The sequence below is a fragment of the Diutina rugosa genome (assembly GCF_008704595.1).
Source record: "Diutina rugosa strain CBS 613 chromosome Unknown scaffold46_size112117, whole genome shotgun sequence".
Lineage (NCBI taxonomy): Eukaryota > Fungi > Ascomycota > Pichiomycetes > Serinales > Debaryomycetaceae > Diutina > Diutina rugosa.
Window position 1 is genome coordinate 55,551 of NW_022995126.1, and position 16,079 is coordinate 71,629.

Here is a 16,079-nt window from a genome sequence, read left to right on the forward strand (position 1 = left end):
GAGAGCTCGCCTTGGCCCGTGGAACGATACTAGCTACTCCAACTGAAACATATACCACTGGTGATTACCCACTTTAGATCTATCTGTGGTTGTGTTAGTAACGGACGTCCTGCATATAGCCTCCCCAGCATGTGCGCACCTCATGCGGGATTTTCGGCCCCGGCTTCTAAGGCGCACCATCTCCATAACAGCAAACCCACCACCCGCCAACAACCCCCCATTCCCTGGCTCAGCATGCGGTTTGGCAAGGCCCACGGCGACACCAGCACGCCTCCCGAGGCTGAAGAGGGCCCCCACTACACGACGCGCCTGGAGTTCGACGCGAAGCCGCCGTCGTTGGGGGCGAGGATACGCCGCCACTGGTTCCTCAAAGGGTACTCGGAGAGGCCCCGCTACATGCAACAGATCTACAACAAGACCCCGCGGCGGGTGTTTGTCAACATGGACGTCCCCGACGACATGCGGGACCCCGAGGGAGAGCCGTTGACCCACTACCCGCCCAACAAGATCCGCACCACCAAGTATACCCCGGTGACGTTTTTGCCGAAAAACATCCTTTTCCAGTTCACCAACGTCGCCAACGTCTACTTCCTCATTTTGATCATCCTCGGGGCGTTTTCGATCTTTGGCGTCGACTCCCCCGGGTTGGCGGCGGTGCCCCTTATCGTCATCGTCTGTATTACCGCCGCCAAGGACGCGTTCGAGGACTACCGCCGGGCGGTGCTGGACTCCGAGCTCAACAACCTGCCGGTGCATTTGCTTCTAGGCCTCCCCAACCCCAACACCGACGAGTATAAGGAGACCCGCTGGGAGCGGTTCCTGAACCGGGTGCTGCGGGCGACGGCGCGGTTCTGGAACAAGTGCCAGAAGCTATTTATCCGCATCTTCTTCTCGGAGAAGGCAAAGCAAAAGCACGCCGACAAAGAGCAGAAACAAGAAGATTTGGCCCTCCAGACAATGGCCACCGTCGACCTGGAGGTGACCCCGAGACCGCTGGGGGTGTTCCGCCGCCTGCGCGACTTCCCCCGCCACCTGCGCGATAAGCGCCACCTGCAATTGCTGCCGTTGCGGACGCTTTCCCCGTCCAACCGTGCTTCCAGCGACCGCCGCCGCTCCGGCGACCCCCGACCGCTGATGATGCTGTCACGGCTGCGCATCCACCCCACCAAAGTGGTGCCCCACTCCATCGTGTCCCCCGAGCTTGTAGAGGCCAACGGCGACCACTCCAACGTCACCAAATTCAAAAACCGCAAGTGGAAAGACATCACTGTGGGGCTGTTTGTCCGTATCCGCAACGACGAGGAAGTGCCCGCCGATATCATTGTCATCTCCACCTCCGACATCGACGGTAAGTGCCTTGTGGAAACCAAGAACTTAGACGGGGAAACCAACTTAAAGACGAAGACGTGCTTGCCCTGCGGCGGGCTGAAGGTGATCAAGCACCTGACCGATTTCGGCAACGTCCGCTTCTGGGTCGAGCTCGACGCCCCCAACCCCAACTTATACAACTTTAGAGGCACCATCCACTACGAGAACTGGGACCACGGCACCCTCGTCAACCCCGACCAGAGAGACCCCATCACCAACGACAACGTGTTGTTGAGAGGGTCGGCCCTTCGCAACACCGACTGGGTGATCGGGCTCGTGGTGTACACGGGGTCGGAGACGAAGATCATGCTTAATTCGGGTATTACTCCTTCGAAAAAGCTGCGCATCCAGCAGGAACTCAACTTGCTGGTGGTGATCAACTTCCTCCTTTTGTTTGTCCTTTGCTTTGTCTCTGGTTTAGTCAACGGGCTTTACTATAATAACAAGAGGGGGCTGCGCCATTGGTACGAAGGTGAACCCTACCTGCCGACGTCGGCGGGTAACGGGGTGGTGGCGTTCTTCGTGGCGTTGATCATGTACCAGTCATTAGTGCCAATCTCCCTTTACATCTCGGTGGAAATCATCAAAACGTGTCAGGCGTACTTTATTCATGTTGACAACAAGATGTACTACCAGCCGCTTGACTTTGCCTGTGTCCCTAAGCTGTGGTCCATCTCCGACGATTTGGGCCAGATCGAGTACATTTTCTCCGATAAAACGGGGACATTGACCCAAAACGTCATGGAGTTCAAAAAGTGTACCATTGCTGGCAAGCTGTACGGTTTAGCATACACTGAGGCCAAGCAGGGGATGGACCGCCGCGCCGGGGTAGACATCGTCACCGAAGCCGACCGCTGGCGCCGTCTTATCGCCAAGGATAAGGAAGTGATGGAAGAGCGGCTCCAGGATTTGGGCCCCAACCCGCAGTACGACGAAGCCACCGCCACGTTCGTGTCGCTGGAGTATGTCGACGACGTGCTTGCCCAGGGGCCCCAGTGCTCCAACAACGAGCACTTTATGCTTGCGTTGGCGTTGTGCAACACCATTATTGCCACCCGTGACGACGACGGCCACTTGCACTACGAGGCCGAGTCTCCCGACGAAGCGGCGTTGGTGGCGGCCGCCCGCGACGTGGGGATCGTGTTCACTCAACGGCGCCGCGACCGCGTCATTTTGACCATATACGGCAACACCGTCGAGTACACCGTGCTCGATATCATCCCGTTCACGTCGCTGAGAAAGCGGATGTCGGTTATCGTCAAAACTCCTGATAACCGCATCCTTTTGATCTGTAAAGGGGCGGATAACGTCATCTACGAACGGCTCAGCGGCGGCCAGGCCAATCCGGAAAAACTCTTGCAAAAGACGGCTCTCCACTTGGAAGAGTACGCCACCGAAGGGTTGAGAACGTTGTGTATCGCCCAGCGCGAGATCGACCCCAAGTTCTTCGCTGACTGGACGCGCCGTAACCGCGAGGCCAACGCCCTGATCGAAGATAACCGCGACATTCTCATCGAGCAGATTGCTGATGAAGTCGAACAAAACTTCATCCTTTTGGGCGGTACCGCCATCGAAGATCGCTTGCAACAAGGGGTTCCCGACTCGATTGCCATCTTGGGTAACGCGGGGATCAAGATGTGGGTGCTTACTGGCGACAGAGTGGAGACGGCCATCAACATCGGGTTCCTGTGTAACTTATTGGAGAACGATATGAAGCTCCTTGTGGTAAGACCGACAGAGTCGCAGCTGCTCTATGACATCGAGACCCTCATTGACCAGTACTTGGTGGAGAACTTTGGCATCCAGGCCAACTCTGACGACGAGATCACTCGTCTCATCAAGGAGGCGAAGAAGGACCACCTGATTCCCTCCAACCAGTTTGGCCTCGTCATCGACGGTGCCGCGCTCACCCTCATCTTTGCTAAAGGCGACGGCAAGAAGCCCGACCCTCACGCCGTCGCCGTTCAGCGGAAGTTCTTGCTTTTGGGCAAGCAGTGTAAGTCTGTACTCTGCTGTCGGGTGTCTCCGGCCCAGAAAGCCGCTGTCGTCCAGACGGTTAAGGACACGTTGGAGGTGATGACCCTCGCCATTGGTGATGGCGCTAATGACGTGGCGATGATCCAGGCGGCTAACGTCGGTGTCGGTATTGCCGGTGAGGAAGGGCGCCAGGCGGTGATGTCGCTGGACTACGCCATCGGCCAGTTCCGGTTCTTGACGAGATTGTTGCTTGTGCACGGGCGGTGGTCGTATAAACGGTTGGCGGAAATGGTCCCTTGTTTCTTCTACAAAAACGTTGTGTTTACCATGACGCTTTTCTGGTACCAGATCTACACCGACTTTGACGGGCTGTACTTGTACGAGTACACCTACCTTATGTTCTACAACTTGGCGTTCACGTCATTGCCGGTGATCTTCTTGGCGATCTTCGACCAGGACGTCTCCGACACGGTGCTGTTGCTTGTCCCCGAGTTGTTCCGCTCGGGGATCCTCCAGAAGGACTGGCTGCAGTACAAGTTCATCTGGTATATGATCGACGGTGTCTACCAGTCGGTGATCTCGTTCTACTGGCCGTACTTGATCTTCTACAAGGCGTTCACTAACATGGACGGGTTCTTCATGGGCCACCGGTTCTGGATGGGTGTCGTCTGTGCTTTGATCACGGTGACGGTGTGTAACGTCTACGTGCTCCTCCAGCAGAAGCGCTGGGACTGGTTGTCGGTGCTTATCAACGCCATCTCCATTCTCATCGTCTTTTTCTGGTCCGGGGTGTGGTCGTGCCGGGTGGTCATCGGCGAGTTCTACGGCGCCGCTTCCAACGTGTTGGGCAACTTGTCGTGCTGGTGTGCCTACTTCATCTCCATCGTGTGCTGTCTCTTGCCCCGGTTCACCTGGGACTTCCTCCGGGCCAACTTCGACCCCAGCGACGTCGAGATTGTGCGTGAACAAATGAAACAGGGCAAGTTCGACGACTACCCCACCGGGTATGACCCCACCGACTTGGAGGACATCGAACGGCGTAACTTGATCACCAACATCTACGAAAACAACCCGCACTTGTTGGACGACTTGGAAAAGGAAATCGAGCAAAAGTACCCGCCGAGAGAACACCACCACAAGGTGACGCGGGCGATGAGCACCCTCAAGCGGAAGACGACGCTGAACTTGAAACGCCACAAGGACCCTTCGCAAGGGTCGTTGAAGAAGAACTTGAACACCCAGTTCCACCACCCGTTGAGCATCGACGAGTTGCGCACGCAAATGATTAGAGAGGGCGAGTTGACTCCCAACGCCTCGGTGCTGCGCGTGAGCACCACCCACGACATCCCCGGGTTCCCGCAAGCGGAACTGCTCATGAAGTACCACCTGGGTACCCTGCAGCGGGACATCGTTTAATAGACAAATGTGCATTTTGGCACCTAATAGATATGATAATGACATATAAAACCCGAAAATGTATTCGCCGATGGGATGTAAGTTTTTTCATACAAGTTAGTGAAGTACTACCCAAGAACTACTGTAACAACCTTGGTTAAATTCTTCATAAAGAGATTTAGAATGTAAGGATCATTAGAGGTGGCGGTCGAAATTAGTGAGTACGGTGGGTGTGCTTGTGTAACCCATTGTACGACTCTAACAGAGTAGAGTAAGTAAAACTAGGTGGCCCCTTGTAGAAATGAATTGTTACCGCCTGCTCCCTACAGCGAAACTTTCAGTTCTGAAAGAAAAAGTAATTACTCCGTGGAGAAGCGCACTTCGTAATAACCTGGCTCTCTGTTGGAGATCGTAACATGTCTTATCGTGCATAACACCAGGGCTGCTGAAGAACATCAACTAAACGAAGCGAACCTTATGGGGATGCTAGCAAAAAATGATGGTTGGCCATCAGAAAAACGCTTGCTTTTGCCATTGATTGACTAACCTTGAAAAACAGAAAAAGATATGAAGGGTGCGAGGTTCGAACTCGCGCGGACAACCGTCCAACTGATCTTAAGTCAGTCGCCTTAGACCACTCGGCCAACCCTCCTGTTGTTGCAAAACAGATATTTACGCTTTGTGATATGAGGCAAAATAATAATAAAAGCGTTCGGCCAAAATCGCTTTTGTTTCACCATTTGAAGCCATAGTTTTGTTGAATACTACTTGGTATTTGTGTAAAGTATCGTATTTGACTCGCAAAACTCTTGGCTTACTCGAAATCTATGCATTTATTGACCAGCAATAATTATTCTATTCAGCCTCCTCTTTCTTCTGCCACGCCTTAGCGCTAGCCAAGAATTTGGCAAGATTAGGTTTAGCCACCACTTCCGCCACTTCAGGGAACTCATAGGTGCCGTCGTCCAACTTAATCGGTTGCATTTCTTGTAAACGGCGCTGGTTGGCTTCGTCACCGTTGACGTCCTCATACTCCTTCCAGGTTTTCAAAATCGCAATATGAGCCTTAGCGTTATCGCCAATGGCTTCGATGGCGCGAGTGAACACCTTTCGTGTCGCCTTGCGGTGAGTATCGGTAATTTCCAATTCGAGTTCGGTGTCGTCAGAGGCGTTGAACGCATCCAATTGTTCATCGGTGGGGATCTGAGACTCAAAAAGGGCATAGGCGATCCACGTGGTCACCAGGGCAGGGTTAGATGTCACGGCATCTTCGTACAATTGTCTCAGCTCATCATAAAGAAGCTCATCGTTATACCAATTAATGGCATATTCTCGAGCATGGACGTCGCCACTCTCTCCGGCTAAACTCACCAAAGCCTTAACTCGTTCGTCCTCGCCAATTGAGCTTTCAAAATCGACGTACTGACGCAACACGTCCACCCACCGACCACTGCCACCGCCATGGGCCACCAGGGCCTCCATCCACTTCTCGTAGAGTTTGCGGACCCGCAGCCACTCGCCCACTTTGCGTTCCACATCGATATAGTAGCGGAAAAGTTTTGCCTTAGGAGGTATCTTTGAGGTTTTGCCGATGGCTTTGCCGAGCACTTTCCTTCCCTCAGCGAGCCCGCCCGCTCTCGTTTCAAACCGACTATACTCAATCCACATTTTGGCAAACAGGAACTTTGCATGAGGAATCGCTTGCACGCACCGTTGCCATACTGAGCGGGCTCTCTCAATGTCTTCCACAGCGTATTCAAGCCACAATGCGTAGCGGATCCAGATGAACACGTACCGGTTCCAGCTCGCCAGCTTGCGGTCCAGATTCAATGGTGGCTGAGCGACAGCGGCTTCGAATGTCGCCTCATCAGGTGCCAACGTCAATAGCTGCCACCACAGGTCGTAGTCACGGGGGTCGGCCTCCACCAGTTGGCGATAGCTCAGAATCCGCCACGAGGCAACGTTTTCGTCGAGAAGCTGCGTATCCTGGCCGTATAATCGATCAAACTGAGCCTTGACAGTGACTATCTGGTGCCGCACTGACGCTGGTAGCGACACCTCCTTTCCCGCCAAGATAGTGTCGAATATCGCCCGGGCCCGGTGGTATTCCTGAACTGAGGTTTCCCATTGTGTCCAGCTATCGATGAACTCGGCCACTTTGGCGTCCTGAGCCCGCAAAAGCCGTTCGGCCCCCGTTTCGTACACTAGGCGAGTATTGCCGATATTGGCCGGCTCATCGCGCTCAAACGCTGCCCACTTGAGCCACGTATCGGTAGTTGGGTGCTGGTCAACGTAGCGAAGGTAGATTTGGCGGGCAAGCTCGGGGTCGCCGTGGCGAGTGGCGAAACTGACGTAGGCGTCCCATGCCACCGGTTCTGGGCGCCATTCTAGCCACCGTTCAAATGTGAGTTTCACCTTAGCATAGTTCTTCAACGCCTCCTCCGTCTGGACGGCTAGAAACCACAATTTCGCCACGTAAGGCAACACCGATGTCGCTCGGTCCAAGAGGTTTCTGGCGTGGCTGACGGCTTTGTGGGCCAACTCAAAGCGGATATACTGGACCCAGAACGGCACGTAGGCGACATCAACATCCAACGCTCGTTCGTACACGGAGCGGGCGCGGGCAAGGTCGTGGCACTCGTTGGCTTCCCAGCGGGCGTAGCGGAGCCACTGGCCGAAATTGAGGCGGTTCTTGTTGAGCTGCTGTTCGAACTCTCGTCGTTTGACAAGCTGCCACGAGCGGAACTCTTCGAGGTCCTGGGCATCCCTCACTGAGAGGGTTTGGGTCGGAGCCATCGAGGTTAGGTTTAGTAGGTATAGCGCGATGGACCCCAGATGGTGCGACCTCAGCTATGAATTGAACATAATCAGTGAATACCAAAATAATAAAGATATTTCAAGTGATCTTATCTAAATTGATTTTCGATTATGTTTACTATTGAGAATAACTGGGATACAAATAATACCAGACCTGAACTGCATTGGGCATCTGACGATATAAGATAAGAAATAGTTAAAGATTGAAGATATGTGAGGTCACACACAATTTTGACAATTCTGGAAATAAAACACACAAGAGAAACGGAAAGCTTTTCGATTTGGAGTAACCAGATGTGGTAGCCAATTACTCAATTCAATTGAAAGATTTAGGAATAGGAAAGCTAACGTTATGATTGGTGTTTATCACCCCCTCCACTAACGTCTCAGAAGTTAATGATAATACATCGTCACTCATTGTGACTAGATGTATTTGGTCTCAATTGTGACGATCCAGTCAATCATCATACAAGTCGAATCTTTTCTGTTTCTATGCGTTTATTTGAGTCGTAACTAGTTCTTTTGGATGAGGTCGAGGTTTTCGTACACCCGGCCGGACTTCTTGTACAACTCGTCGGCGGTGACGGCGTGGGTGTGGTCCTTGTGGTCCTTGTGGTCGTGGTTGTGGGCTTTGTTTTCGTCCAACTGCTTCAACATCAGTCTCACCTGGGCCCGTTCCTTGTACCCGTGCAAGCATTCGAAGTAGTCGTCGAACTGGGGCTGGCACTGCAGCTTGGACAGCGTCTCCGCCGACGTGTAGCACGCGGCAAGCGTCTGGAACTCGTAGAAGCACTTTCTGGTACCGCCGGATCTGCTCAAGGGTTCCATGTCTGGCACTTAACGTGAAAATTTATTGGCCAATAACTCGGTGCGAAATGCGCGCACCACTCCAGCGAGCACCGTGAGTGAGCACCCCCCACGAAAACAAACTATTAGTAGAATGTAGAACTAACAATAAAATTAAGTCACAGATATATGACTGTTGACGATTTTTTGTAAGATACGAAATTAATTGTTTTAGAGTGTGGCTGTGAATGACAATCATTCTTCTCTATCTGATTTAATTTGGAGGCACAGAGTGTGGCAGCCTGGAGGCTTCCATAGGCCTCAATTGTTATTTCGGGTATTGTTAGATTCAATGGATCAAACTTCTTGGAAAGCTGCTTTCCCAAAGAATTGATACAGCTTGATCAAATTGTGGGGCCTGATGATGCCGATGTTTAAATTGTTGGTTTTGTTGATACGGGCCGTTTCGGCGCATACTTGGATGACGTTGATGACGATGAAAGCCGGCGTCTAGTGCTGGGAGCCTCAAAATCGGAAGAGACAACTGATGCGGCAGTCAACGTTACCGGTCGCTGCTCTAAATTGTATGAATTAGGGTATTGTGATAGACTGGCGAGTGACGTCTGGTCGTTACTCGGCACTTGATCGTCAACAAGACTGGAGACACGATTGGTGTCAGCTTGTGTACATTTCTCGGGCTCCACTAATTGAGTTATTGCTGATAGCACCGAAATTTTTGGCGTTTCGTCGGTCAAATCAATCAATAGTTGATCACTCGACGGAGGGGGCGACTCAAGCCATACCATTGTGGTCTAAGCTTGAGCAATTATACTCGCCATAGTCAGGATCACGATACAGCATGAGCGGAAATAATTGGGCTTACTGCTGTTTCTCTATTACTCGTCTTACTCTGAGGCTAACGCTTACCTTACACTGCAACAATATAGGGAAAAAATTCAAACGGTCCCCAATAGCACCGAGACTACAACGCTTGAGTAAGGAGTTCGCCAGCTCCAACCAAGGGCATACAAATTGATTTCCACCTAATGAGCTGTACCTAACACAAAGCTCCAAAGCTCTGTCCATGCGATACTATAGAGACACGAAGAGTTAATATTCTCACAGCCAGTCGCTCCAACACCGTCGAGACCTAGCCTTGGGCTCCGTTATCGATGATGATGATGCCCGTGATTAGAATTCATTTGGAAGAACATCAGTGTTAATCGTAGCCGCGACTGCTCTTCTATTAGCGTAAAATGGACCCAGCTGTCTCCTCCATGGCTGTCCTGAACTGATTGCCGAGTACAACATTGCAAAGTGCGCCATGAGGACTGGGGTCACACACCTGCTCCCAGAGAGACCACGAGGATCCCCGGCAGGGTGCACGCCGACTTCAGAGGGACGCAACAAAATGAAAGCACTGTCGGAATTGTGTCAGCAACAGCCATGTCAGAGGCAACCAAGCCACCATACTCTAGTAGAAAAGTAGCCATGACCAAGCTTGAAATTGTGAGGAGAGGATGGAAGAAAAGGCTCGCTATTTATGCTGTTCGGCAAGACTTTCGGGGAAAAATGTTAAGGTTGACGACAAAGACTCTAGGGGTAAAGGCGGGCTCAACATTCCGCTGTCGTCTCATTGTCGTGTTGTCAATGGCCCAGCCCAGATTACGTGCAATGCCCAGCGTTCCCTAACCGCGCGATTCTTCGTCGTGAAGCGGTGGCAACGGCGATAATAGGGAGATCTAATCGAGATCCATGGCGCACGAATACGGTCGGTGGGTAACAAGAAACAGATGTCCCAATTTCCATCCTCTCTTTCAATCCTCAGGAGATTGACAATAATGGCTCATTCAACAGAGGCGGTCACGGTTCACTGCAGTGGTCATTGTTCGCATTGTCGTCTGGTCACCGGTTCTACTTCCAAATTGGGATCATCGTCTAACACTCCCTTATCACGCATATGGTGGCAATGGAGATGAAAACGGGGTTCAATCGAGATCCTTAGGGAATAAATACATTCGGTAGCAATGATGGACGTCTCCCCTAGCCTTTCAAATTGTGGTAGGCTCATTTAATGTGAACTTCAAATTCAGCATATTGACAACGCCGGAGGATGCCATTGTTGGATGCAATGGCATTGTTGGATGGCTTAGCAACAGAATTATTGGTTGACGAGGCAACCGAGTCATAATATCCTCTATATGGGGGAGGGCTAGAATCGAGACTTGGGTAATGGCGCTCTCCCCACTGTGTTACCGTTTTCACCGGACTAATGCGGCGATCACGTGATTTTAATATACGGGACATTGAAGAAGACAATCAAGAGTAGTGTCAGAGATAGTCTTTTAATTATGGATCAGTAACATCTTTTGAATACTATATTCGATTACTATATGGACATAAGGCTATTTTGCCAATTACCTGGCTTTACTACTAAATGAGCCACTAATAGTTCTCATCGTGGATATTCGACAACAGTGTTTTCTTGGACATTCTTCGAGGTTTCATCCGGGTTACTCGACGAGCCAAAGCCATGCCGTCCTCGTAACTAATTGTGTATTAGTTGTAAATGCTATTATTGATGCCAATTAGACGTAGGCAAGAGAGTCGCGAATACACTCCTTCACCTCATAGTAGAGCGGGCCCATAGAGCCGTCGATGACGATGTCGCCGGTATTGTCGCTGTCACTGTTAGAGTACGCCACTTTGCGCACGGCGATGGTGTCGTTGACCACCAATGTCCCTTCCAGCTTGAACTCGGCCTTTAAGTTGCGATTAATCAACTTCTTCTTAAGCTCCGGCAACAGCACGTTACCGATGGCAAGACGAGGCCCGCCCAATTGCGCGGGACGCAGCAGTACTTTAGCAGCGGCGTCGTCTGCTTTCAACCGTTTGAGGGTAAACTGGGTCTGGGCGTTGACCACATCGCCGATTTGGGCTGGCCGCTTATTAGTGGACACAAGCTCCAACTCCCCCACCACCGGGGCCACGCGGTACAGGCCGTCAATGTTTTGCCATTTTAACGACGCCACGAGCTCTTCGTCGAGCTTCAACTCGAGTTGGCCGACGCTGATCCCTTTATCGTCGCCCGACCCCAACGTGATGGTCTCGGTGGGCATCACCGCATTCACCAGCATGCGGGCCTGGCTGGTGGCGGCGGTCAGCGAGAGGCCCAGGCTCAGTCTGATCGCGGCGAGCGACAAAAGCCGCAGCCCCAAGGTATCGGGCTCGCTGCTATCCTGTTCAGTAGTATTGGTTTCCAAGAGCTTTTTGAATGCAGCGTCGACGTCTTTGAGCCCTTGATGGTCAGCCAGAGTGGTATCAGGTAAAAGAATGACGTTATAAGGCTTCAACAGCGCCACAATCGCCAGCAACAGCCGCAAGTCAGTGGTGCCCAGCAAATCGACGTACAGCAACCCACACCGCACGCGGAGCTGGCGGTTCGCCAGGGTCACTTGCCCTAAAGGCACTCGTTGTTGTGGCTCGGCTAACGCGTCCAAGTACCGTTTGATGATTTGCTGGTTAAGTTGTTCCTGAGGACTCAACCGGTCACGCTCGTTGCGCCGCTGGTGGCGCCCTTTGCCTCTCCCACTACCTCTTTCCTCTTCAAACCGTCGCTTTCCCTCGTTGATGATTTGCAGTTGCAGATTGTCTTCCTGCTTTTGGAACTGGCGGATATCGATGATCGCCCCGTAGTCGTCGTACTTCTTCTTGGGGACAATATAGGGGAACATCGCCTGTCTCGGCTTGAGCTTAGCCGTTACCTTTAAGTCAAGCGCTCTTCCTTGATCCACCGCCTGCTTGATGTGGTCGGTAACAAACGCCTCGTGCGACGCCAACTCCGTCGCCACCAGGGCGTCGCCGTTTGCGTCCTTCAGTGCCGGCTCGGCTTCGGCGGCGGCCTCTTCATCGGAAAGCCCGTCCATCAACTCCGCCTCTTCCTCCAGCGAGTCCTCGTCGTCGTCCATGTCCCCTTCCAACAAATTCTTGTTTTTGCGGTCTCTCACCTTCGCCTCCATCCGCTGTTTGCGGTGGGCGTGCACTTTCCCTTGGTATCGGGTCAAGTCGGTGCCCAGTAACGGTTCTTCAGTGGTCCATTGATCAGTAGATAATACTTTTTCAAACGGGACAACGACGCCGTCGTCGACGACACCGTTGTTTAGCTGAGTGGCAAGCGTCACCCACTGCTCGTAGAGCATCCTCAGCACGTCGTCGTTGGCGCTGCGCTCGGTGAGGATGATGGTGGTCTTTTCGTTGCCGGCAAGATAGCGGAACGCCTCTGCGGAAAGGTCGCCGTTGGCGATGTCGTTACCGCTGCAGAACACGATCTTGGGGCCCAGGTGGCGTTGTAAGTCTTTAGGGTCGGGTAGCAAGTCGACCTTCAGCGGATCAAACGGCACCCGGTTCAGACCGCCCTCCATCGTCGCCACGTCCTGCCATTGCTTCAATAACGACGGCGCCATCCAATCAAGTAAGTTCAGAGCGTACAGAAGTACTCGCGTACCCAGGTACAGGAGGAAATACACGGGGACGGGGACGGGGGCGTCCTGGAGGTGAGCATCGACAAGATGGAAAATCTCCAAAAACCGACCCAGAAGCGTACAGGGAAGCACCACCGCCCCACCGTTGGCGATGGTGGCATCAACGAGCGCCAAGAACTTATCGGTCCGCTTTTTGTGAGCCGTAGCCAGCCCGACATCGGTCGAGGTGATGATGGCGGTGGGGCGTAAAAGCTGGGCGAGCGGGTTCCCCGTCAGCGCCAGCACCCACAGGGCACTGTTGAGAAAGCTGTCCTTGGAGTGGTTCCATTTCGGGGCGTAGATGATCTTTTCCTGGCGCTTAGTCACCACCCAGAACGTACCCCCCAACAGATGGCCGGCGTTAAACGGGGTGAGCGTGAGCTTAGCCTCCAGCAAGTGGGTCAGCTGTAAGTATTTCAACGGAGTTACACGGTCCCACCACTCGTCGACTTCGTCCAACTCCACGAGGGCCGAGGGGAGGGGGCCTAGCACGCCTCGGGCGCGGTAGAACTCGACGGTGGCAATACGCCCTAGCTGGTTCACCGGAAGCGTCGAGTAGACGGGGATCTGTTGCATCAACTGGGGGAACTTGATACATAGCAAAACGTAGCCACTGACAGATTCTGGGGTCGAGTGGCTGAGGACGATGGCGCTGATATGGGGCAAGTGGGGCTCGAGGAACGCCACCACGTCCGGGTTGACGCCGTTCCAGCTGGGGTCGGCAAGGATGCTGACGTCGCCGTCGAAGGTGAGCTTGCCGGCTCGGAACAGGGTGTCGCTGCTCAGCGGCAGCAACAACAGAAACTGGAACATATTCCCCCACAGGCGTGTGTTTTTCACCAGCGCGAAGCCCAAAATGCTCTGGTAGCCACCAGGCAACAAACACTAGAAATGCTAGATTTTGAGATAATGGACTCGATAGAAGTTGGGTTTAGTTATTCTAAGAGGGGTAAATCGTCAATGTGTTTCGTAGGGTGTTCAATCGAGTAGTTGGTTTAAAAAGAGGGGTGCGATGGCAGTGTCGTCGACGTAAATGGTGGTGAACTTGTAGTCAATTGAGACGTCGTACTGGGCATATGTCAAACATTCAGATACGAACTGTATTGAAAGCTACTCAATACTATTGAGCGATATCGTGTACTTGTTTACACTGACACTCATAATTAAACACTTTGGTGGATACCGTTTCAGATACCATCAGACTGTTTCAAGATATGCAAGCTCAATGGTCATCACCTGATGGCATCATTTAATTAGTATATCAATCCAATCTCTACTACGATGTTCATTTTATCGCCAAGCAACCGATATCTACTTTGCGTACCATTCGTATGCGTTCATTACTATTTAAAACTTCCCCAATCAGTGGCCGCCTCTCAACGCCAACACCACGTGGAGGGTGGCGCCGGGGTCGATCTTGGCCTCTTGCACCGTGAGGTCGTCGTCGAGGTTGTTGCCGAGGTGGATGAGCTTCTGCTGCGACGGGTGGATCCCTTCCTTTTCCTCCATCAACTCCTTGATGCGCATGATCTTGTCGGTGGGCTCGACGTCGACGGGGATGTTGCGCCCGGTCAAGGTCTTGATCTGGATTTGCATCGGTGGTGAAGAGTGTAAGGTTGTCGGTGGCACTTTAGTCAACTTACTCGCTTTCGAACAAATCACGCTGAGGTAAGTGCTTACGTAACAGGCGCTGACGGTTATACACGAGAACTGCTACTATTATTACTGACTACTGTGTGAGATGCTCGCGACTCCTGATGTGCGCCAGCTCCGGCCCCAGGTGTACGACCCGGCCGAGGACCTGTTCTTGCTATTAGACTGCCTTGAACAGGAGCGCCAGTGGCTCCAATCGCGGTTCCCCCACCCGGTGTGCCTCGAAATCGGCTCCGGCTCCGGGGTGGTCCTCAGCTTCCTCCACACCCACATCTTCCCCGCGGGGTATGCCGTGGCTACCGATATCAACCCCAACGCCTGTTTACAAACCTGTGATACCTTCCGAGATAATAATCCTGGCGGCAGAACCCTGGTGGAGGCGTTACGGATGGCGGGCTTCAGCGGGGTGCGCGATGGCATCGTCGATGTCGTGGTGTATAACCCGCCGTACGTGCCGGCAGAACTGGTTCCGACACTCCCGACAGCCGACGACGACGACGCCTGGCTCGACCTCGCCCTCGACGGCGGCGCCAACGGCATGGAACTGACATGGCCTATCCTCGACCACTTGGACGCTAAACTCCTGCCGCTCGGAGTAGCCTATGTCCTCTTCTGTGCCCGCAATCACCCCGATGACGTCGCGTCGGTACTCCGCGCGCGGGGGTGGCGGGTGTCGGAAGTGATGCGCCGCAAGGCAGCATGGGAGGTGTTGCTGGTGCTACGGATCAGTCGTGACTCCCCTTTAATTGGGGATCATGTCGATTAGAAAATGTCAGTCTATATCAATCGTTTGGGGACCTGCCCACATGCCAGTCAGCTAGAATTCAGCTGGAATATTCGTTTGTCAAATCAATCATTGCTCATCTCATCAGCGCCTGGTGGCGGCAGAAGGTGCGGCACACGTCGCAGTAGAAGAAGTTGGCCTTCACCCGGTGCTTCTCGGACAGACACCCACACTTGCACATCGTCTTTCAACCCGCCAGCGTTGGTGTTACTCGAGGATATGCGCTACTTATATAGTCTCGGCCGCAGTTAGCCGCTGATATGTACCCTGTCATCGCCCCGGCGATCGCACGCTGCACTCACCGACGTGATGAGCGTCAATAAACCCTGTGGTCACGTTTCGCAGTACGATACCAGGGAGCCCGCCACCCACTACCACCAATACCTACTCTACCTAGACAATCACCCTAAAGTGCTTTCATCGTCGTTGCTGGCTGGATCGATCTAATTTCACCTGTTTACTCCTTAAGGCGGGCCCGCACCCCCAGAGTTCATAAGCGCGCAGCCATGTAAGGCCAGCACGGTGTTGGCACCCGGGCGATCGGAGCTACTCGCAGAGGACTCCAGCAGGTAAACCAAAAATGAGACAACTTTACTAATGTCGTCGCTACCACACTCACCACTGCAAGGCCTCTAGTGGCTTCCCGATCACGCCTTAACCTTGTTTTTTGCTTTTAGTAACGGTGTCGGCGCCTGACTACCAAGTCTGCAGGCGTTGCTTCGCCTACCGTTGACAAGTGCACCCCGGCCGTTTTTTTTTTTTTTTTTTTTTGGTTCAAC

At 52.9% G+C, this 16,079-nt stretch overlaps 6 protein-coding genes across 6 annotated transcripts; 2 read left to right on the plus strand and 4 right to left on the minus strand. All coding sequences in view use genetic code 12, as the record gives it.

Moving 5' to 3' along the window:
- Positions 1–234: 234 nt before the first annotated feature.
- On the plus strand, positions 235–4,761 carry DIURU_002597 (uncharacterized protein; the record flags this gene model as incomplete). The annotated part of the gene is made up of 1 exon (XM_034155265.1): positions 235–4,761. The coding sequence occupies one exon, from the start codon at positions 235–237 to the stop codon at positions 4,759–4,761; it is 4,527 nt and encodes a 1,508-aa protein (XP_034012612.1).
- Positions 4,762–5,595: 834 nt separating this feature from the next.
- On the minus strand, positions 5,596–7,536 carry DIURU_002598 (uncharacterized protein; the record flags this gene model as incomplete). The annotated part of the gene is made up of 1 exon (XM_034155266.1): positions 5,596–7,536. The coding sequence occupies one exon, from the start codon at positions 7,534–7,536 to the stop codon at positions 5,596–5,598; it is 1,941 nt and encodes a 646-aa protein (XP_034012613.1).
- A 534-nt stretch (positions 7,537–8,070) lies between these two features.
- Positions 8,071–8,385, minus strand: DIURU_002599 (uncharacterized protein; the record flags this gene model as incomplete). The annotated part of the gene is made up of 1 exon (XM_034155267.1): positions 8,071–8,385. The coding sequence occupies one exon, from the start codon at positions 8,383–8,385 to the stop codon at positions 8,071–8,073; it is 315 nt and encodes a 104-aa protein (XP_034012614.1).
- A 2,546-nt stretch (positions 8,386–10,931) lies between these two features.
- On the minus strand, positions 10,932–13,676 carry DIURU_002600 (cleavage polyadenylation factor subunit; the record flags this gene model as incomplete). The annotated part of the gene is made up of 1 exon (XM_034155270.1): positions 10,932–13,676. The coding sequence occupies one exon, from the start codon at positions 13,674–13,676 to the stop codon at positions 10,932–10,934; it is 2,745 nt and encodes a 914-aa protein (XP_034012615.1).
- Positions 13,677–14,225: 549 nt separating this feature from the next.
- RUB1 (NEDD8 family protein) lies at positions 14,226–14,459 on the minus strand (the record flags this gene model as incomplete). The annotated part of the gene is made up of 1 exon (XM_034155271.1): positions 14,226–14,459. One exon carries the CDS (start codon positions 14,457–14,459, stop codon positions 14,226–14,228), a length of 234 nt encoding a protein of 77 aa, XP_034012616.1.
- A 145-nt stretch (positions 14,460–14,604) lies between these two features.
- Positions 14,605–15,282, plus strand: DIURU_002602 (S-adenosylmethionine-dependent methyltransferase; the record flags this gene model as incomplete). The annotated part of the gene is made up of 1 exon (XM_034155272.1): positions 14,605–15,282. One exon carries the CDS (start codon positions 14,605–14,607, stop codon positions 15,280–15,282), a length of 678 nt encoding a protein of 225 aa, XP_034012617.1.
- Between the last annotated feature and the right edge of the window lie 797 nt (positions 15,283–16,079).